General features: G+C 51.8%; 1 protein-coding gene across 11 annotated transcripts in view; it reads right to left on the reverse strand.

Moving 5' to 3' along the window:
* MICAL2 (microtubule associated monooxygenase, calponin and LIM domain containing 2) overlaps nt 1–22,506 on the reverse strand; it is a 228,256-nt gene that overhangs the window by 101,668 nt on the left and 104,082 nt on the right. For 6 of the 11 annotated variants that reach the window (XR_008290465.1, XM_027073121.2, XM_053203480.1 and 3 more), the window contains exons 12-21: nt 22,338–22,428; nt 21,114–21,261; nt 19,758–19,957; nt 19,251–19,357; nt 10,921–10,989; nt 7,364–7,513; nt 5,836–5,958; nt 4,363–4,581; nt 4,032–4,133; nt 2,692–2,817 (exon numbers count right to left, since the gene is read on the reverse strand). Coding sequence is in view for 10 of the 11 variants with exons in the window: in XM_027073121.2 (XP_026928922.2) it covers nt 2,692–2,817; nt 4,032–4,133; nt 4,363–4,581; nt 5,836–5,958; nt 7,364–7,513; nt 10,921–10,989; nt 19,251–19,357; nt 19,758–19,957; nt 21,114–21,261; nt 22,338–22,428 (1,335 nt within the window). In the remaining variant the exon portion in view is untranslated. The remainder of the gene's footprint in view (nt 1–2,691; nt 2,818–4,031; nt 4,134–4,362; nt 4,582–5,835; nt 5,959–7,363; nt 7,514–10,920; nt 10,990–19,250; nt 19,358–19,757; nt 19,958–21,113; nt 21,262–22,337; nt 22,429–22,506) is intronic. The other 5 variants (XM_027073130.2, XM_027073127.2, XM_027073129.2 and 2 more) reach the window with 1 other exon arrangement.

Below are 22,506 nucleotides of genomic sequence, written 5' to 3' on the forward strand. Positions count from 1 at the left end.
ATGGTCAAGGCTGGCTAGAGAAATGGAATAAGAATAAGGAATAGGGGTGACTCTTCTACCACAGCCTGGTGGAAACAAGGAACAGAGCTGTGGGGGAGCAGAGGGCCTGAGATCGGCCATCCCAAAGCCCACTCTACTTGCAGTTCTCCATGTGCCATGTTGAGCTCTATGCGGTCACAGCCTCCGGGCTGGTGCCTCTGACAAGGACTCCATTCACACCGGGCCGGGGTCAGGAGGGCTGGGTACCAGTCGCCTCTCTGCACCTTTGTTTTCCTATCTGTGGCTCTACTCTCGCTCAGTTCTCTTTCCCAGGAAGAGCCCTCCTACCACTCCATTTCAAATTCCCACCCGTCCCCAGCCTGCCAGGTCCCTGCTACCTGCTATAATTTTCCCATAGGATGTACTGTCTTGTCTTCTGACGCGCTGTACGGTTTATTCACATGTTATATTATCATTGACCATTTATGTCCACCTACAAGGATATAAGCGTCACCGGGGAAGGAGTGTAACTGCATTGATACCTATCCCAAGAGCCTGAAGTGCCTAACACTGAGCTGTCTGTTGTTTAGTAGATGTTTGTTGAATGGCTGAATGTTCACTAACTGCCTTGCTTCATGGGTGACATTGGTTTAAAGCTCCTCGAAGAGCCCAACGGAGAAGCAGCCGAGGGCTCCAGTGGAGCACGATGAAAATGTGACAGGGAACGTGCCTATTGATGTTGACAGACGTGACAGAAGTGCCTCTGTCAGACCCTGGTGGCCTCGCCAGCACTTAGCTATCAGACACCTACTAGAAATCAAGTCAGGGAACTTGGGAAGGGTGGTAGCTTTTCTTGTCCCAGCTCTGCCCTCAGGCCAGGCCACCATGAGCATGAAAGAAAAGCAGAGACAAGAAGGGACCTTGACCAGGGCTAACTGAAGAGGGGCTGAGCAGGCGAGAAGCACGGTGTGGGCCTGGCTGCCCAGCCAGGAGCACCAGCCACTGCCTGCTTGTGCCCAGGCAACCTCGCCCCTTCTCGTCCTGTCATGGCTGCCACAGCAGCAAGTACCATCCCCATCAGGGGAGGCTCCTCTCCCGAGCTGGGCAAAATGGCTGCTCCGCAGCCTTGGTGATGGTGATGACAAAACTGCCAGTCTCCACCCAGAGAGCTCACTATCACATGAGCCAGGAACCACTCTTGTTGATGAGAAAATACGGAAGCCCAGATAGGTCAGGAGACTTAAGGTCAAACAGCCGACCAATGGCTGACCTGGAGCAAGACGCTAGGCGTCTTGGCTATGGCTATCTTCCGTGGAGCTGGAGGTGTTTGTGTTTCTCCATGTCACCTCTTGCTGCCCTTCCAGGGGGTCATTCACACCCACGACTGGGACTGTGGAGGAGTGGGGGGCTGACAATATTCCTTGCTCCTTTCTTAGTGACGTTCCCTGTACTCTTCTCCCCACAGCAGTGGGAAGTCACTGGGGGCGGGACTCCCAACTACAAACCAAGAGACAGCTCCTCTTGTACACTCAGGTAACATCAGGTGTTTGAGCTTTAGCCTAAAGCATGGGAGCAAAAGAGCAGTAACTATGATGGGGGACATTCAGCCTTGCACGCCCAGACGAGCCTGGGGAGCTAGATGGACCAGATGTGTTCAGAGGAGCACAGTTTGCAAGGAAGGGACCAAGCCTCCTTGATGAGCAACTGCTAGACAAAGTGGGCTTCACATCCATTTTCGGGCTCATCTACTCTAGGGGCCAAGCTTCCCAGAGACCAGCCCTCTCCCACCCCCACCTGGCAGTGTTCTCAGCATACTCAGTGACAGGAGGACAAGAGGGAAACCAGAAATTCCTCCACAACCACAATCTAAAAATTGTTCAAGGGCGCATTTCATTATCTACCTAAAGTTCGCTCCCTACCCCCGCTCCAAGCCGACCTCTGCACTGCTACCTGAGTCAGCCTTCTAGAACACAGAGCAGTGGCTTCTGTGGCTATGAGAGGACGGAACGAAACCCCTTAATACCAAGAGTAGACTGACTCTCACCCTCATCCTCCACACTCCCATAAATACTTTTATTCCCAAAGCAAGTTACCCCAGAATTCTCTTTCCATTCACGCGAGCCCTGCCTGCCTTCCTCTGCACATGCTAGACCTTTCTGAAATGCCCTTCCCTTTCTGTGTAACCTTCGACACTTGTTTCCCATATTGCCTACTCTGTGAATCCTTTCCAGACTTCTCCCCCTCCCTGGGTTCCTATAAACTTGCCCTTTCTGTGCCTCGGAATTAATGGATAGTGTTGACAAGTAGTAGGTTCACCATGTGAAGCTGCCATTTTGCTAGGTCAAAAACAACCAAATACTGGCCATCTCCTATGTAAAATGTTACTCATTTCTATGCTGCTGTGCTGTTCATCATCAAAACTGGAGTAAAAGGACCGTGCCGCCCTCCCCCTGTTTCGGCATCCGGCATGCGGTGGCATATGGTGGGTGCCAAGATGCACAGCACTGTTCGGCCAGTTTTTGTGTGCTGCCTGTTCTGCTTTGGGGCTTGCTTCAACACAAAAACAAGCGAATCCGGGACTGCTGTAAAGCATCTTACAAACCCTCATAGCCTCCGAAGCAAGCTCCTGGCATTTGTCTGCACAGGGTGGGCAGAGGAGAAGATCTCAGAGCATGCAGAGGGTGGGGGAAGCTAATGGTACGGGACGACTACCTTTCTGGCAGGAGAAACAGAGTCAACAGTCGATGGAGAGGAAGTAGCAGCAGGATCATGAGATGGAAGGCAGGAGGGAGAAGCTGGAGTGTGCTCGGGAGACAGATCTTTAGAAAGTAGTTTATTCTGCACAGAACAGAAACAGAGGAAGCTGTGATTATCCCTGGGGTGTGCACCGTGATGCTCGCCTCCACAGTGCAGCCCCATGCCTACGCATTCAAGGATGGGAAAAGAAATCCAGGCCTGGGTCTCAGGACAAAAAAGAAGCCTCGGTCTTTGGAGCCCAGCAGGACCGCCTGGCTCCCGGGTACACGGCATTCTGCTACAACTATTCCGGCTCCCTCATCACACCAAAAGACCTGCAGCTGCTCCGTCCTAGTCCTGTGTCCGTCTGCCGCAGATACCAGCGCTAACACCTGACGCTCTCACTCTGGAGTTTGGGGTCACGTAGCAGCTGCAAACTTAGGAAAGGAGAACCCTGGGCTACTGTGGAGGATGGCCCCTGGGCCCCAGAAGTGAACTAGATGCAAAGCATCCCTCCGCTGTCAGTGACTCTGCCAAGAAGCAGAGGACATAGGTCTGGAGGAGATGGAGCGAAAGCAGCAGAGGGGTTATGTCCTAGGGACCAGGCTGCCTGAGAGCGGGGGGCGGGGGGGGGGGGCGCCTTTCGCACACATCCACTGTGGGGACCTATCAGCTCTTCCCGCTCCTCGCCAGCCCTCGCTCTTCTCTTCAGTGAGTTTCGAAAGGAGTACCTGGCCTGCAAGGGGGCTGCGCTTCCCATTCTCAGGCAAAGCCATTCTTCTTGGCTGATGCCGCCTTTTGGGAAAGCAGAGCACAGGTTACAGCCTGTGCTTGGCCCCATCACTCAGGATCTCCCCCGTCGGGGCCACGGGGAAATACCCCCATCATGCCTCCCAACGTCATGAGCAACTTGTCCTTCACGGTCAAGTCACTGTGATGTGATTCCTGACAGTCCAGCTCTCCTTCTCCGTGTTGACTCTCAGGACGCTCAGAGCCTACTCGGACCCCTCTAGGATCTAAAAGCATTCGGTTCTGCTTCCTTTGACCTGAGCCCACTTTACTACCTCGCTTTTCCATTTGTCATGATTTATCTACATATTTTTGCATCTTCTCATGTGGGTCTTTTTTAGACGCCGGTCCAAGTTCTTGCAAAGTCAATAGCTCCTCATGCCACGGAAGGAGGAGGGGGAGGGTCTGAAGCTGCACAGACTGAGTCGTGGTCACTTTGCTGGATGTCCAACATGTGGTCACTTTGCTAGATGCCCAACATGTGGACCCCTGGGCGGGGGAGGGGGCTCTGAAAGCCCCTTGTTTACCTGTGGGAAATCCCCATGTCCAAACATGGAGGCGAGGTGAGCCGCCTTCTCCTTAATGTTCTTTTTGTGAAATTCCCTGTTGGCCAAGTTCTGAGCCCTCTTCTGCAGGCCAGGTGAGAAAGAGGAAAGAAAAAGAGACAGTGACAGAGACCGTGAGGGTCAGGAGAGAGGTTGGGGGTTTGGGGGGAAGGGGCAGGCTTGTCTCGGTGGGACGGAGGGGACAGGGAGTGAAGAGGAAGAGGAGGAACCCACTGTGGGCAGAGGGAGGAGGGGAGGGAAGGAAGGCACCCCCAAACACAGGCAGAGGAGGGGCACGGAGCAAGGCTTTCACCTGGAGAATCCTGTCCTCCACTTGCTGCAGCCGCCGCAGCACCCCGGAAAGGGCCAGCGCTCCCTGGCAGGCAGGGGGCAGAGCAGGAGAGCTTCCTGGCCCACCCAGCTGCAGGTCAGACTTGGCTCTGGCTCTCCAGGGTCTGCTCGGGCACTCGCAATCAGCAGACACTTGCTTTAGCTCTCGGAGCACGTGCCCCGTCACAACCACCGAGGGGAACTGGGAGAGAAGGAAAATCATGCTTCCTTCCCGACTGTGGCCCATTCACACCCACCCCACCATAAGCCATCCCCAAGCTGACCAGGGGCAGAGGGCACGGCAGGTGCTGCCGTCAGTCAGATTCCCTGCTAACCCGGGGTCCCGACTCTCCACCGTCCGACATCCTCAGTAACGATACACAGTCTCGGGCCTCCCCCCAAACTCACCGGATCAAGACCTGTACGAGGCTGGTCTCAGTCCCAGCTGTACCCTGAGGTCACCTCGGGCACTTAGAAAAAGTAACCCAAGTTTGGCCCCACCCCCCGGGGGTCTGGTTTAATTGGTCTGGGGTGGGTTCCAGATATTTCTGAAAAACTCTCTAGGGGCGCCTGGGTGGCTCAGTCGGTTGAGCTTCCGACTTCGGCTCAGGTCATGATCTCACGGTCCTTAAGTTCGAGCCCCGCGTCGGGCTCTGTGCTGACAGCTCGGAGCCTGGAGCCTGCTTCGGATTCTGTGTCTCCCTCTCTGTCTGATCCTCCCCTGCTCCCTCGCTCTCAAAAATTGGTAAACACTAAATTACGAAAAAGAAAGCTCTCTAGGTGATTGTGACGCTCACAGACAGAAAGCCGCTGGAATACACCCACACGGGCCTCACTCGGCCTCCACCACCTGGAGCGACACAAAACTCCTGGTGCTGACGAGCCGCTTCTGAGTACTGTGGTCACAACAGTGTTTCTGTTCCAATTCCAAACCCAGAGATACTAGCTGGAAAAAGCCTCAGCCCACGGCTGCCAGTCGCCTCCCCGGCCCCGGCCGGTCCTGGTCTGCTCGGGCACGGGGGGAGGCCTTCGCCGCATCCCAGCCTCACCCCTCCAATGGTGCGCAGCCAACCGGTCACCTGAGCTCGGCCCAACACCACTGCCGCTTATCCATCCGTTTCGAAATCTGCCTATTCAAGTGGTCTGCAAATAAAGCTACGTATCCCGGAGCTTCGCACAAAATCCCCCACGCAGTACAGCCGGTTCTCGCCCGAGCACAGGCAGCATCGAGGGCGTAGTCGTTGGGCAGATGTTACTCCTGACTGGCAGGTATTTCCAGATGCTGCATGCCTGGTTAGTCTTACCTATAAGGGCGGTCACCCCAAGTTGTGTCTGCCTTCCCAGAGATTCTACAGTCAGCCCTACATGGGCTGCACAGCCAGCCACTGACCCCGCCCCTCGGGGTGAAAGTCCCCTCTGACTTCAGCACGACAGCGTCCACTGGAAGGAGCCCTACCTGCCTTTTCAGAGGAGGTGATGGGCCGGGTGTGGGCTCCTCCGGCCGGGGGCAGCGAGAGTTAACAGGTGGGTCAGAGGAAGAGCGCAGGACAGGCTTACCTATCCCTGAGATGCGGCATTCCTGGGAGGAGGAAGGGAAGTCCAAAAAAGCAGCCACGGGAAACATGAAGGAAAAGGTGAGTCAGACTGAGAACTTGGAGGGAGGAGAAGAGAGGTGGGCAGAGACAGCAACCCTGCAAGCTGGGCCTTGCTGGGAAACCTGAACCCTGGCTCTCTGTCCATGTGAACAAGTCCTGGAGTCCCCTTCTCTTGGACAACGTGTAAATCCCAGGGAGGCCTTGCTCCTGGCTTAGACCCGGGGCACTGGGCCTGTGCTGCCAGGCCATGCCAAGCCAGGGTGGCCAGCCCTCGAGTCCTCCTGGAACTGGCAAAGCTCCCGGAACACTAGATGCTACATTCCTTCTGATGGAAGAGAACCCTCAATGACACTTGGGGACTTCTAGGGGCAAAGCCTCCAGAAGGGGCAATTGAGAGAAAAAAAAAAAATTCAGAGAATTGTAAGTCTCGGGAAAACGGCCCCCTTATAGCAACAAAACTTAGCTCCCTCCCTGGGGAAGGTCGGTTTGTCCCGGAGGGGATGTGGTCCACCATCAAGGCCCGACAGACATTTATGATTGCCTGTAAACCCAATCAACCAGGTGTTCTCTAAAAGAGAACTAATCCCCTCATCCCAAGCTCTTGTAATTTGACGGCTGCATCCCAAAGGAGTTCAGGGGAGCAAAATGAACCTCATGAAGCTCAGACCCTGGAGTCAGATCCTGGAGAGCAGTCAGCGCAGTGTGCAGCCTGGCCCACGGCATTCTGCCTCTTTCGGCCTCACAGCCACCCCTGCTCAGACACAATGGCCCTGCTAGCCTGACCTCAGTGAACACGGGAGAGGGGATGCCAGAGAACCCTTGGGGAGGGCTGGTCCCCCGGAGCTTAGACCCGTGACTCAGTTTCCCCTGGTTTGCACATGTCTTCTCACTCTGGCCTTAGGCTCCTCGGCAGCTGGCATCTCAAAGATGGCTGCAGACCAAGTCATGGTTACAAGGTGGAACCAAATTCTGGATTTCTCCTCCAGTGCAGAAGAGGCATCAGCAAACTATGGGCCCCGGGCCAAATCTGGCCTGCCGCCCGTTTTTGTAAATTCAGGTTTGTTTGCACACAGCCATGCACATTTGTTTAGGTATTGCCCCTGGCTGCTATCATGCTACAAGGACAGAAATGAACCGTTGTGAGAGATAGCGTGGTTCCCGAAGCCTAAAATATTTGCTAGAGCCTAAACTTGCTATCTGGTTCTTCTTGGAGAAATGTGCCGACTTCTGATCTAGAAGGAGCGCCAGTCTCACCCGAGCCAGGCCTGGCTGGCCTACCTGAAAATCCACCACTAGCCTCAACTGGCTTCTGCTTCTGGTTTCTGCTGGCTTCTCAGCAGGTTCTGGTCACCAGGAAGGCAGGTCCAGTGAGCATCTGACAGGACTCACCTGCTTCACGAGCGAGGGGTTCCGAGAGTTCTCCTCAAACTTGGCCAGCAGCTGACTTGCCATGGACTTGACTTTGTTCTGATTTCCACCTTCTTTATTGCTGCCGCACTCTTGACTGGAGCGCAGGCTCCGGCTGGAAAAGGTTGAAGGCTGCAAAGGCCAAATTGAGTACATTGGTTGTTGGATCCTGGCACCCGGATATCAGGAAGGGGCCTGGGGACTCAAGACGGGGGACTAGTTTCCTGAAGAAGGACACCATGGTCTGAGGAAGAGAAGCAGAAGCAGGAGGTGATGCCCATTGAGACAATGCTCATATCTTCCCAAAGGACAGGCACACCCACCTGGGAGCCAGACAGGGTTTGAAAATGGATTCACTTCCTAGCCCCGTGACCTTGGCAATTTACGTAACTTCTCTCAAGTGTCCTCATCTGTAAAATGGGAGCACAACCCACTTCCTCTGGTTGTTGGAAAACTCCAATACAATAATGAAGTGACAAGCAGAACAGTTTTCCAAATACACCATGTGGCATCAGAGGTGAAGGGTCGGGGGAGTGGGGGTGAGGAAGCAAGAGGCCGTATCAGTCAGGCAAGGCACGGGCCTTGGGCTTCTTTCTCCTCTCTTCTCTGCACCCCAATCCCAACTTCAACCAGCCCTTCTCTGTTGTTGCTATCTTTAAAAAAATACCTTTTAATCTGGAAGTAATTTTATTTTTTTAAGTTTGTTTACTTATTTTGAGAGAGAGAGAGCAGGGGAGTGGTAGAGAGGAGAAAGAAAATCCCAAGCAGGCTCTGCACTGACCTCACGGAACCCAATGCGGGCCTCGATCCCATGAACGCTGAGATCATGGCCTGAGAGCCGAAACCAAGGGTCAGACGCATAACTGACTGAGCCACCTAGGCGCCCCTAGAATAATTTTAGATTTACAGAAAAGCTACAAAGATAGCACAGGTAGTTCCTGTATACCCTCACCCAGATGCTTCTAATGTTAGCATCTGGAATAAGCATACTACCAATCCCAAAACTTAGAAATTAACCCGGCACAATTCTATTAGGTAAGCTAGAGACTTGATTCAGACTACTCTAGTTTGCCACCAATGTCCGTGAGGTTCTAGGGTACCAGTCAAGGTCCCACATGGCATGTGGTTTATCACGTCTCCTCAATCACCCTCATCTGTAAGAGTTTCTCCATCTTTCTTTGTCTTTCATGACCTTGACAGTCTTGAAGGAGACCGATCAGCTATTTTGTACTGGGTACCTCAACCTGGGTTGGTCTGCATGTCTCCTCATGATCAGAGTAAGGTTGTGGGTTTTGGAAAAGATGCCACAAAGTTCAGAAGTGTCCTTCTCCTTGCTTTATATCTGGGTAGGTGCTATCAGTGTGACCGTTACTTGGTTATGCTGTTTTATCAAAAGGTATTCCATGTAAGACTTCTTCGGCTCATCCGCTAAACACTAGAACCTGGAAAATAACTGGTGTTCATGGAAAGTCTTGTCTCCTTCCCACAAGATCTGCTCCCATAGGCCTCAGAAGTAAATACCATCATATCTGGTGGGCAGTCTGCTTTCCCAAGGGGGCAATGAACCTCCTTCAAAGGAACAGATGTTCTCAAGACGACTAAGAAATGTTCATTTAGCAGAAAGTCATGGGAAGAAGCAAGCTAAGGTCTAATGATTTTTTTTTTTCTTCTGAAGAGTCCCTAAGAGCCCCAGGGGAAACCTTGTATGCATATAGCCACTCTGAAGTGTTAGACAAACACAGAGTCACTCCGACTTCAAAGTACGGAATGTAACTGTGCATATCAATACAGGCTTGAGAAGAAGAGGGTAGGTTTACTGGAGTGGTCACTGTTTGCACAAGGCCAAAGTGGGCCAAGACACTGGGTCACAGACTGGCGCTTCTCAGAGGTTAATGCGCATACGAATCACCGGCGGCTCTCTTTCAGATGCAGATTCAGATTCCGGGGGCGTCTGGGGGAAGGGACACTGCATTCCTAACCAGCTGCTAGGTGATCCTGCTGCTGCTGGCTCCTGGCCTACATTTTGAGCAGCGAGTATTTGGAAAGAATTATTCCTTAGTTAAATCTGACTTTAGCAAAATGGCTGGCTCCGATCACAGTCCAGCAACATCTCAGATGGGGCAGGAGTAACCAGATTTCTTCCCACACTCTGACTCCTGTGTTGCCATCGACAGAAAGAGCACAAACACTCCCTCAAATGAGCCGTGGATGAAAGGCAGGAGCAGACTTCCACGTGAGACACGCATCCCAGGCAAGCCTCTAGGGAGGAGGGAGGGGCAGATCACAGGCACTGTAAGTGAGAGCCAACACCCCATACTGGGGAAAGTGGGAGGTCTCTCCTACCCTGTTCTTCAGCCTCTGCTTCCTCTGCTCAACCACCTCCCTATTCACTGGCTTCTTGCGCACGCAAGAGCCAAGAGACAGAGAAACAAACTCTCTTGAAGGGATCAAAGAAGTTCTAGAAACGGTTTGGAAAAGGGTGATGTGAACTCTTTGGATAAAATGTGTTTGTACACATTTTAAGACATGAGCTGAACTCCAGGCTTCCTTGAACAGAGCTCATCTTTGCCCCTTCCAGAAAATGCAATGAACAATAGGCAATTCCCCCATCCCCCCAGGTTGGGCCTTGTAGCTCTATTTGTTATAAAGGTCACTGTTTTGAGAACCAGTGTCTGGATCCCCATCGAGGCTTCCACATGAAGCAAGTCACAGATGTGAACAACAGTGTCCTAAAAATATACAGCAATAATGCACCTTCATCCACATAAGGTAAAGTCTTTTCTAAGTCCTGTAACTCAGGTATAAATGTATTATACAAACTGTCCCGCATGCCTTTGGGGCCTAATTATGACATCCGCCGGTAGGCTAGCTAAAGCCGGCATCCTACAGTTCACTGACAACATCTATGCTTGTTTTTGTGGGGTTAGGACAGCTTTTTCAGATGGTATGAGTACCTCCGGTCTCTTTAAAGAGCTTCCTGGGGAAGCAGGAACGGATACTCTCTTTTTGGCCAGATCGATTTTTCAGCAGGAGACAGACTGGTGCTTGGTTTGGACAAAGTAGCTTGTAATTTTCCACTTTGACCAGAAGGTGGCACTTGTGGGCCCTGGGACATCTGCCTTAAGGACTAGAAATGCGTAAAACAAAAGGTAGAAACAATGACTGGGAGACCAGAGGGGCTGCTGGTGCCCTGTTCCTACTTGCTGTTAACAGCGATGATATATTGATTAACACAGGTGCCAGATATCATGCTCGGCATATTATATACACCCTCTTATTTAATCTTTAAAAATCCTGCAAAAGTTCCATACATTTCAAATCTATCGCCTGCACTTCACAGATGTGAACCACAGCCGGAGAGGCTCTGTTTCTCCAGGTTACACACCTCGTAAGTAGTGGAGGGAGGACCAGAACCCAATGGTTTTTCCATCAAGCCAAGCTTGGAACCAAGTGGTTCACGAGAGAGGAAAAAAGGAAGGGCCAGCGCTATGGCCACTGGCCGTCAGGCAACCGGCCTTTGCTTAAACTGACACACGAACCTCATCCAGGTTGTTGAAGCCTCTCCGCCTCCGTTTGTTCATGTCGCTCTCTTCAGTTTGGACGTCCACCTGCAGCGGCCAAGAAAGCATGGTGAGTTCAGGGCCATCGAAGTCTGCGCTGTTCCACTAACAGCCCCTACGCCACGGAGCTGGCCCTGAGCTGTTGCCCGCTAACAGTCGCCAGCCCAGGAGACAAACGGACATATATTACCCTGCGCTGTCACACACACTATCACAGAGTTCCCTTCAGATGCACGGGAGGGAGCCTTCCTGAACCTAGAGGGGGCTCTGTCAGCAGGGGTGGGAATCACGTGGCAAAAGATCATTCTGAAACCTCCCAAAGCACAAAGAATCTCTGTTCTGGAGGCAAGGCGGGGACTGTCTCTGTTGTCAGAGTGACCCTGGACTCAGAGCAGTCCCAGCCAGGTCTGCTAAAGCCCGTCCACATGTTCCAACATGGAGACCACCTCCCACAAGCAGTGGTACTGCCCACCTCATAGGTGGGGATTCCCAGGGCTCCGATCAGCCGTACAGGGATTTGATGGCAAATTAATCCGCCGTTCATTCGCCACTGCAAATACCAATAAATGGTATTCTATCAACTTCAAAGTAGCATCAGGTATGGTCTGAAAACTGTGGTGACCATACAGCCCTATTTGCCCAGGACAGTTTCGATTTATCGTTTTCCCCAGCCGAATTATGCAGTGTTCCCTTTCCCTCTCAAAAGTACCCTGGTTAGACAGTAAATCACATGGCTGCCCTACCAATAAGCCCTGACAGCCTCCTTTCTGCTGCCTGAACCTGAACATTTAAATCTGGGAACCCCCCTCTATACACGCCCGTTGCAGTAACCCTGCAAGGGCCACCAAAGGCCACACTCACAGTCAGCCTCCTGACCTCAAGGGAATGGGCGGGACTGCACCGATGGAGCTGAGTCTGGGGGTTGGGCTGGATTGGGTGCCTTCACTGCACCCTGCCAGCTAAGTCTATCCTGACCCTGGGGTTACACCGCTCTCCCTCCCCATGCCCAGCATGTTAGCCATAAGCATCTTTGCAGCAGACATCCTTGCTTCAAGCACTTTTGCCACGAGCATTTTTACCATGCAACTAATTGGATATAAAGCAATGTTGCTGTAACAGATTTACAAAAATAACCGGGGGACAGTTTGGTTTCACCAACTGATTGACAGCTTGGTTTCATTTCTCCATGGGCACAGTGCTCCCATTTTCACATTCTACAAATCTTAGCCCTGGCAATGGTCTCTGCAGCCGTGCAGAGTTTTGAACCCACATTTCCCACAGAGCTTTGGGATGTCTATCAATGGACATGTGACAATATGCCAAGAGTAAATAGCAGGGTGCTTGCAAAGCAACATAAAGCGAGTAGGTTTCCTAGGATTTGGAAATGGATACCTCTCTCACTAAAGGAAGAACGTTTAGCGAGAAAAGAAAACATGCCATGTCCAACAAGGAGACCAATCAGTAAGCAAAAAATATGTAACAGGATGAACCAAAGACTGAAGACCAGTGTTTAAGTCCAGCCCACAAAATGAAACCAGTTATTTGCACAAGGTCGCGATGAATCTACGCCATGCTAGCTACATACTCTGAACGTATCCAAACGTTTTGTATTTCACAATAAAGTCTTTTGAATTTGGTTATTTGTTTTTCATGTTTCATTCATTATGTCCTTTTCAATGAATGCCCATCTTTTATTTTTTGTGCTTTTCTCTTTTAGAGTAAAATTGCCTCTTGACGCTTATGGTGAGATTACCCGGAATCCTGCCATCAATCTCTAGCTGGGGCCTTCTCCAAATGACCGGGCCCCCGAGGGCCATGGATGTTCCCTTCCCTGGGAAGCCTCCACCCTCAGACAGGCTTTCGATAGCATGCCAGCTGAAATCCCAGGCTTTCTTCCACTTTGGATGCAGTGGGAGGGCTGCTGGCCACTCTCTCCCTCAAACCCAGGAGTACAGCCCCTTTACCCCATGCTTGTGCTGCACCAGGAACTCCTGGAGCCCCCAGTACACACACTGCTGTGTACCCACTTGCTCCCAGCAGAAGCACCTGCTTCCCCTGCTTTTATACTCCCATCTCCTCTGCTCCCTTTCCACATTCACCAGCACCTTTAATATTTTGAAAGATAAGATCAACCACTGTTTAGTCATTGATATTTGTTCAGAAATCTGACGCTTCCCTTGTTCAGACAGCACAAGAGAGCAGATCTGAGGGCCCTGCCTTCCCTTCAACATTTCCTTCAGCTTTTAATAAGTCATTATTCTGTGAATGGAAATGATTTCAACCCAAACGCTTGGGCAAACACCAAGAGAAACAGATGACCTTATTCGCAACAATGTTGGGTCTTAGAGGCGCAGGCTGTCTGGGCCCCCGGCTCTAGTGCCTATGAATGGTTTGCTGGGGGAGACCGGAGCGGAAGAAAGTACAGGATGTCCTATCCAACAAGAACTCTCCATGCATAATCTTAGGGTTTACTGTTGCGTTTTTTTGTTTTGTTTTGTGTTGTTTCCACCTTAAATAAAGACTTGGCTTTTCTCTCAAAGAGCAACACATCTTACTCTCGTTTGACAGCTTAGGGCTTGACTGTTCCAACATCAGAGCCTGTAGAGATCCAAACCCAGTATGTTAGCCACAGGCTCATAAAAAGCACTTCTAGGACAGAATGTGCCCAGTAGCACCACCTAAGACGACCGCAAATCCTTTGGGGGAAATAAAGGAAGTGGATGGGGTAACCTCCACTCCTCTGATTCAGCCTGAGCTATGGGACAATAACATTCGGTCTATATGGAAAGGTTACCTACATACATACCCGAACGGTCTCTACTCTTACTTATGAATTGATCTTGGAAGCACTCAACTAAAGAGCTAGGTTAAGACAGAAAGGCAGAAAAAAACTCAAACTTAGGGATTTACCTAATTTTTTCTTATCTCTTTATCTCTATCTGGAAGCCAACATTGCATTACTACCCCATCTCCTTGGACTCTATTTTGCTCTACGAAGAATGGAGTACAAGAAGGGAAAAAAAGTATTTATTGTACCCAGTGAGAGACAGCGTGAGAATACACGAATAGTTCACTTTCTTTTGCTTTTTTTTGCCTTTCCCCCAAGAACACATTTCTTTTTAAAAAAATTTTTTTAACGTTTATTTATTTTTGGGACAGAGAGAGACAGAGCATGAACAGGGGAGGGGCAGAGAGAGAGGGAGACACAGAATCGGAAGCAGGCTCTAGGCTCTGAGCCATCAGCCCAGAGCCTGACGCGGGGCTCGAACTCACGGACCGCGAGATCGTGACCTGAGCTGAAGTCAGACGCTTAACCGACTGAGCCACCTAGGCACCCCAAGAACACATTTCTTATGATGATTTCCCAAAGATTTGAAAAAGTCCATATACTACGGGGCATTTATTAAACTAATTGGTGTCTCCATTTAAACAAATAATCAGACATATACCTGCTAAACTGATTATTTGATCAGTGCAAGATAATCATGTTCCCATAAAGCCCAACTTCACGTGATGTTAGTTCAAAGGAAACCGCCTTTATATTTAGCTAGCTAGTGTAGGCTAACCCTGGAGAGATTTAGATCTGGGGCACAAGAAGAGAGACTGGCCATTGCAGGCAATGCCCGGATGTGTAGAGGCAGCCATGATATTTAGAAAGATGGCCAGTGACCCTGGCAAGGGAGCTCTTCTCTTCTTCAGTAACAGAGTCATGACTTACTTCCCAGCTGTGTGACCTTAGGAAAATCACCTAACGTCTCTGACATCAGCTTCTTCATCTCTTATTTCCTCACCTAGATGTACTATCTAGCTCATAAGTTGTTGTAAGGATTAATGAAGTCACGTACACAGAACACTTATCAGGTTGGCTATGGAAGTGTGGCACACTGTTAATTAGGATCGTGCTAGTTAAGAGACTTAGAAAATCTGAATTCGAGTTCTGACCTTGACTTTCACCACCACTATGGGACATCGCAGTTTAATCCCCCCACATGCAAGATTGTCCTTCTCTAAGGCTGGGAGGAGAAAACATGCCCCACCTTCCTCAAAAGGTAACACAAGGAGCAAATGAGATACGCATGAAACTGCTTCGTACGCTATAAGGTGCGGCATCGATCACGGCTGCGATGCAGAACCAAGCGTTCAGTCCAACTAGTTTGCCTCATCTCAGAAAACAGGCGTCTCCGTTTACTCACAACTCCTCAGGGACAGGAGCTACCATTTGTGGAGCCCTTCTCACACTGCAGGCAGAGCAGGGGCTCGCACCTGCATTGGTTCGTACTGTCTTTGCACTGGAGCAGTGCCGTGTTGAGGTTGGTGCCATCATTTTGCAGACAAGCAAAGGGAGGTTCAAACGTGTTCCAAATCCCCAGCAGGCCTAAATATGGTTCTGTCTGCCTGGCTTCAAACCTATTCCCATTCTGTAGGTTAGCTCAGAATCCCCAGCTGTGTTGCACAGAGAACAGGAGAGAGATCAGCCTTCAAACCGCAGGTGCCACAGCGGCAGCTCGAAGGCCTGGTGCTTGCTCGGCCGGGCAGCATCTGTACCCGGTGCTCTCGACCCTCCTGGGCTTTCTTCACATCTCTGAATTGAGAAGTACTAGAAAGCTGGTGGGGAGACCTGGCTGCTGGGTGGAGGTTCTGTGAGAGCAGCTGGGGAAGGGGAGACGAATTCAGACGGTACCCCTGGAAGGTCAGCATCCTCGGGCAGCCTCCTTGCCTGTCTTGTTTTCTGCTCTACCCTCAGCGCCGACAGGAGAACGCCACATAATATAGACGCTCAGTAAATATGGATGGAAGAAAGACTTCCTTACCTAATGCCCCTGGCTCTTTGGAAAGTGTTTGTGTGGGAGGAGTGAGGAGAGGAGAGCTGGGCGGGCACCCTCACTGCTGAGACCAGATACCCACGCGAGCCATGCTCTGTGAACTCCACTCTCCCGGGATCAGTGCTGACGGAGAACGCCCGCCGCCTGGGTCACAGTCAGCCAGCTGAGCAGGATGAATACCCTGGGGCTGCCAACGTGGCTTCTGGGATGGGCTTGTCATGAATAAGGGACACCTCTGTGTTGTGTTGTCCTCCAAGGAGTGGGCTCAGAATGGGGAAACAAAGATCAGGCGCCCCGAGTGTGTCGTAACATACTGTATGCAGTGAATGGAGTGGCCATAAATGCAGGCATTACCCACAAGCAGTAGGTCTAGGAGCACATACCCAGGAGGACAGGGACCACGCATGTGTGTTCAGATGTCACTTGTGGTGCATGGTGACAGGAGCTCTGGAGTCCCCGGGAATTTTCCTATGCCACAGGACCAGAGGCAGATCTTCAGAAGCAGACTGAGAGCTTTTAAAGAGGAAAATATAATCCCCAAGCTCTTCTTCTTTCCCCAGACATGGCCATTCAGTCTCCGGAGGTGATCGTTCAACCTCAGTCGTTTACCACTCACCAGAGGGACGATCCTCCTGGCGGACTGAGGGGAAAGTTACATTCCCTAAAAGCAAACAAGGTCCTTGGAGGTGAAAAGCGTTTTATTTTGCCTGGAGTTGATCAGCTTGGTTGGGATTTGGATGCTATCAGGGTTAGGGATGAGACAACAATTTAACGCCAGCAGTGAAAACCAGGAGAGAGGGAGAGAAATTTTTAAGACTGGCTCCACAGAGAAAACCGGACCCTCTCCAGATTAAGATGCCACATTGTGAACAAATATGGGCTCCTCGATCCCCATATCAAGATGCTCCTCTGGAAGTTAGTGAGGGCATCGGCAGGGCCAGGGAGGGATGGGGAAAGGGGGTGAGGTTGAATACAGATGCTCCTATGTGTACAGATCCTGGCTGTGTGCTGTGGCGTAGTCATGCGGGCAAGGTCTAGCCTGCACGGCTGGTCCACAGGGGCGCCTGAGCTGGGGCGCTGAGGACTGTGTGTCTAACTGCACCGACACCTTCTGGGTGTGACCATGGTGGAGCCTCTGGGTGTGTGCCGTTTTCAGAGTCTCCTGTGCGGACGTCCTCCGTGCCCATCCTGCGGGAAGCTGGAGCGTACTGAGTACCCTGCTTGTGGGAAATGCCAAGGCCAAAGAGGATTGCAGGTAGGTTCCCCAAACCAAATAGTGTGCGGGTACAAGAAGACACATGGTCAGATGGGGAGGGGGTACCTTGTGTGTGGTCTGATCACTGCACTGGCACTGAGCGGTGGACTGCCTCTTAGTGATGACTAAGGCAGAATGTGATCTAGGGGCCTAACTCACCAGCCCACCCAGAGGAAGCATTCGATCAATCTGAGGTGCAAGAGGATGGATAATGCCTATGCCAAGCACTTACTTCAATGACCTGCTCTTTCTACCTATCCAAACAGCGCGGCAAATCCTAGACATAAATGGGGCAGGGGGAGGGACCGGACCCCTTGCAGGATGGGCAGTCCATTTAGCACACTTTGGGGGTGACTGGACGTGGTTCAAACTTAGCCGGTGCGGGGCCAGGCAGAGCCCACCCACTCCCCCTGCATTTTCTAGCAAAGCCAGCGAGAAGTAGGGTGAGGACCTAGCAGCCCTTGGAAGGCCTGGCTGGCCTTGCTGACCATTCCTACCACGTGACCCAGAGCTGGCCAGGCTGGTTCAATTCTGTCACTCTGTAAACAGAGGCGGGGTGAGTGATAGGTGTAAACACTCCTTTCCAGTTCCCCCTGCTGTTCCCAGTTGTGGGCTGAGTGGTGGGAGAAAGCCGGTGAATGGATAAAGGGGTTAAATATTTGCCTCTGTTTCCAGAAAGGCTGCATTGGCTTGCTTGGAATGGGGAAGCCCAAAGTGGGGATCCTTGGAGGAAAGCTAGCTGGGCGGGGGTGAAATAAGCCTATGACTGGGCTCCAGAAGGTGGCTTGCACTCAGTGGGACGTGCGGTAGGCCACGGTGCCTTCGCACAGAGCCTGTGCATGGGCAAGGCGTGGCCCCTTAGCTGTGGTGTGCCGACCCACACACCTTCCTGCCCCAGCCCTCGCCTTGCTGGCCCGTTCCGTCGCGTAGACAGGGTGTGGCAGAACATTACATGCCCACTCCTGGAGTTAGCTCAAAGGCTACAACGTTTCTGGGAGCCTAGACCTCAGTGGAAAAACTGACCACTGCTCACACAACTGAGGGAAAGAAAGGAGGCTACGTGGCCCAGCCCCACCCCGGGTGGAGGGCTGGCAGGACCGGGCACGACTGACCACGAGTAGGAGACTGTCGGCAACCTAAAGAGACTGAGACACACGCAAAGGCCTGCAGCACTCTCGGCTGTCCCGCTGCTCTCTGGAGGGAGGCGAGCTTTGTGTGAGTGCTTGCCACCTAATATCTCTGCGCCTCTAATTTTTTTGATCTGTAAAATAAGCATGTTGAGCAAGATAACTTGTATCCTGTCTAGCATGGCAATGCCATCATTCAAATAAAATGACAATTTCTCATTAGGCTCCTAATTCCCAAACTGTGTACCAGGGCAGCCCGTGGCCCCATAGTGTACTTGTAGAGGAGTCATAGGATACTTTAAATTTTCTAGGGAAACACGGTGAGGTCTGTTATACACCTTGCAAAATACCCCTACCAAGTTACTTGGACGTATACCTACTTAGCAAACAGAACTTTTAGGGGTTTCTTTTGAGCCAGGGGCACTGTGATAAAAATTACTGAGGGACCGATGGTGCTGTAAGTCAGGAAAGTTTGGGAAGCTCTTTAGGCTCTGAGCTCCTCAAAGGCATACCTTCTTCACCTCTGTATACTTGCTACTTGTCAAAAACAATTCAGCCTTAACGTTGGCAAACAGTAGGGCACAATAAACATTTGTGGAAGGGAGGGAGGGAGGAAAGAAAGAAGTGAAATTAACTGAACAGACTGTGTCAGTGTAGTATTCCCACACACCTCTGCCACTAACGGCCATTGTGATCCTGATCTAAACTGTTTCACAAGGGAGAAATCGTCTCCTCCTTCCCCCCTTAGCAGCCAGGGCTAATCTGATTTACTTTATTATTTTTTTTTCAAATTTTTATTTACATTCTAGTTAGTTAACATATAGCGTAATATTGGTTTACTTTAAAAAACGCTCCAGCCGTGTGAACTCTCAGCTCTCTGCCACGCCCTTCCTAGAACCACTTTCAGGTCACTGAAGCCAGCTACACGGTGCCGGGGCGACTTCCAAAAGCGGTCAGTCACTAAACTGAGCTTTGCTCGTGTCTTCCATGAGCACCTTATCTGTGTAATTCATCAGCATTAACAGACGGAGAGCAGGACATTGCCCTCCCCCTTGCCCCATCCATGAGCAAAGAGACACCAAACAGAAGCAGGTCGACACTTACTCGCGGGGTCCTCTTCCTCGGAAACGTGAGGTTGAGATAGTTGTGAGAAATGAAGGATTTGGCCAAGCTGAGGTCAGCATTTTCTCCATAGTTTTTGCCCCAAGAATCTATTCATAAATAAAAATATGATGGAGGTTAGACCCCGCCACCGCGACTCCAGGACTCGGGGCGGTGGGAGAGGGGGTCATTGCTACAAGGTCCCCCCAAATAACTCCCTTACCCGCAACGAAAGATACAAGTGAGCTGGGTAGGGGCTGTGTAGCTCCATCCGTGACCTCCCAGCCACAGGGGCAGACCTTCAACCTTTCGTGGCACCTGCCACACACACCCACTTACACACACAGGCCTGGGTGGGTGGGGTCCGCTCCCATTTGGCCTCAAAGTGAGAGGAAAGGCAGGGGCCAGCCCCAGAACAGATGACACCAGAGAGCAGAGCAGCCAGACACGGGCATGGGGCAGAGATGGCCCAAGGGTGCAGCAAAGTCTCGCCCCAAAGCAGGGCCTTACCCACAGGCCTCAGCGGGGTGCCCCGGAAGAGCTCGTAGAACTTGGAGAGGTACATGACCATGCTGAGCTTGTCGGGCTCCTGGGCTGATGCCATCTCCTTGCCTGTGGTCACCGGGGGGATACCAAACTCACGCTCAGCCACGTCAAATGCCAGCTGGTTGTTTTCCACGGCATCGTCTTCATTCAGAGAGTCAAAGTTGCTGGAGAATCAAAACAAAGTGAAGTTCAAGGACAGGAGACATGGGTGTGAACAATGGGCTGAACAAACTTACCCACAAGGAGCATTATGAGTGACAGTCTGCCGGGTCTCAGTGGCAGGGGTGTGGGGAGGGAGGTGTGGCCCCAGCCCCTGCCCTCATCATCCCCTTCCTGCTGCCCTCACCAGCACCACCACCCCCCCCCCCCCGCCCCACCCCACACACCCACTGCTTCTCCAGGGAAGCTCCTTCTCACTCAGGGTGGGACCAAATCAGATTTAGGCATTGCTGCCTGGGCTGGAACAATGGGAAGATAATTTACACCTGTTTGCTACTCTATTTTTAAGTAGTTCCTTTATGTTCTTGTGCTTTTAATTCTAAAAGTAATATGAATGTCTCATAAGAAAAAGAATCAAGGTGTATACGACATATAAAGTGACAAGTGAGCATCCCATCCCCTTTTTGAGGCAACCTCACTTCCTAAAGGTATCGACTGCTAACCCTTTGGTGGGTTTCCTTTCCTCCTTTTGGATGAATGTACTCGTGGGCCTGCAGTTACTCTGCAGTTGATCTGAATCCAACATCAATAGATGTATTATTGGGCCTTCAACATCACAAAGTGTGTCCAGCGTTCCTAATGATGCTGCCATTATTGCCAATAGGTGGACGAAGAAACAAACTCAGAGAAGGCAAGTGACCTGCTTAGTGCCACACAGCTGATTGGTCTACATCTCAGTTCGAATTCTTTCGGCTGTAAAACTCAAACTGGTTCCCAGAATGAGGTCTTGCCCGGAATTCTTCTCTTGTGGGTAGAGTGCCCAGGGGCAGAGGCTCCATTTCCCCAGTGACAGAGGGGACGTGGGGACAAGAACGCCCAAGGGCAGAAGCTCGATTTCCCCAGTGACAGAGAGGACATGCGGGGACAGGCACACGCATGCGGCCTGAGCTGCTCTTCCTCCTCACAGATTAGGAACTCAGGTCACGCAAGCTGCTTACAGAATAATCAGTGCGAATGGAAAAGAACTTAAGAAAACCTCCAATAGAAGATATGTTTCGAGCCAAGATTCTGCATCTCACAGAACAGCTCTCATCCCCCTTGTCCCCAGGTCCCCTTGGGCCATGAAGGGCTTGGCAGGTTCATCCGGAGCCCCTGACTCACATCAGCTCAGGCCGGAAGCGGTGGATGATGGCACACAGGGCCAGGCCGCTGCGCCAGGATGTGGTCAGGTCGGTGACATTGACGTGCTGGTAGCCCTCGGTTTGCTGCTGACACCAGGTTAAGAGCTTGCTGGGCCGGATGTCGGACTCTGCAGCCAGGGGAGACACACAGTGGTGACGGGCTCTGGGGAAGTCTCAGCAGCCTCCCTGGGGACCAGGAAGAACAGCACCAAGGCAAGGGCCAAGGGCATGGGTGCAGCCCCGAGGCACCCTGTCAACAGCGTGGTGGGAGGGAGGGCAGGATACTGGGACAGGACACATGTTCTCCTGCAGCAGAATCCCTGAGACCCCCTGTGGCCAGGCGCCAGTCAGAGGCTACATACGAACACAGCAGGGAGCACTGTGTAGACCCTGTCAACATCTCATCTGGTGGGGCAGGCAGACATGGCAGCAGGTGACGATGACACCGTGCTGTGATGGCAGAGATGTGGGTACAGGGGGCACGCGAGCAGGTCTGCTCCTCGTCTGCCAGGGCAGCGGAACTCACCAAAGCGAGAGTCATGGAGCAGGTGTACCTGCTGCTTGAGGAGTGTCTAGGGATTCATCAGACAAAAGAAGGCATTCTGGGAAGACAGAAGAGGGCTGTGCCATGGCAAGAATCTAGAAAGGCCGGCCAGGCTACGTGCAACAGCTTGTTACAGGGGTGGCAGCAGTGGGGCGTGAGGCATGAAGGGAAGGAGGGGTGGCCAGTAAGGCTGTGTGCGCCCAGAGACTGGGAGGATGCGGGGTCCAGGCAGGCAACAGAAGCCAGAGAGCTCTTTCAGCAGGACGGGGACCTGAGCGAGGCCAATGGATCATGTAACTATCCCTTCCCTCCACCAGGAAAAGAGGGTAGCATGTGGAGCTTGTTATCTAGCTGGGGAGACAAGATCCTCACACTAGAAACAACAGGGAAAGAAAAGCAAGGCGCCAATAAAGTAGTTCCCCAGTTCACTTTCATGTCCTAAGTTCTTCGTGCATATTAATTCCTCTCCAATCCATCTACAGTTGGCGTTGTTGCTGTCCTGGTTTTAGAGAAGAGGATGCTGCAGGACAGAGGAGAAGTCCCTGGCCAAGGTCACACAGCTCATAGCAGAATAGCCTACTGGACTGCAGGGTCTGTGCCCCCACGGTCACCCCACTCCCACGCCAGCAGCCTGGCCGAGGACCCGGGTCAGCTGCTTACCCCTCCTGGAGAGGCCCACGGATCTCCTCACTGAGCCCAGCCTCTCGAGAGGCCACTGGTCCAGCTCCTTAGTGATGTATAAATGCTTCACCTGCAAGCAAGCACTTTGGTTAGTGCTGACTTCAAAGAGACCGCATAGCTGCCCACCAGTATTTCCCCCAAAGCCAGT

This window comes from Acinonyx jubatus, chromosome D1 (assembly GCF_027475565.1).
Source record: "Acinonyx jubatus isolate Ajub_Pintada_27869175 chromosome D1, VMU_Ajub_asm_v1.0, whole genome shotgun sequence".
Lineage (NCBI taxonomy): Eukaryota > Metazoa > Chordata > Mammalia > Carnivora > Felidae > Acinonyx > Acinonyx jubatus.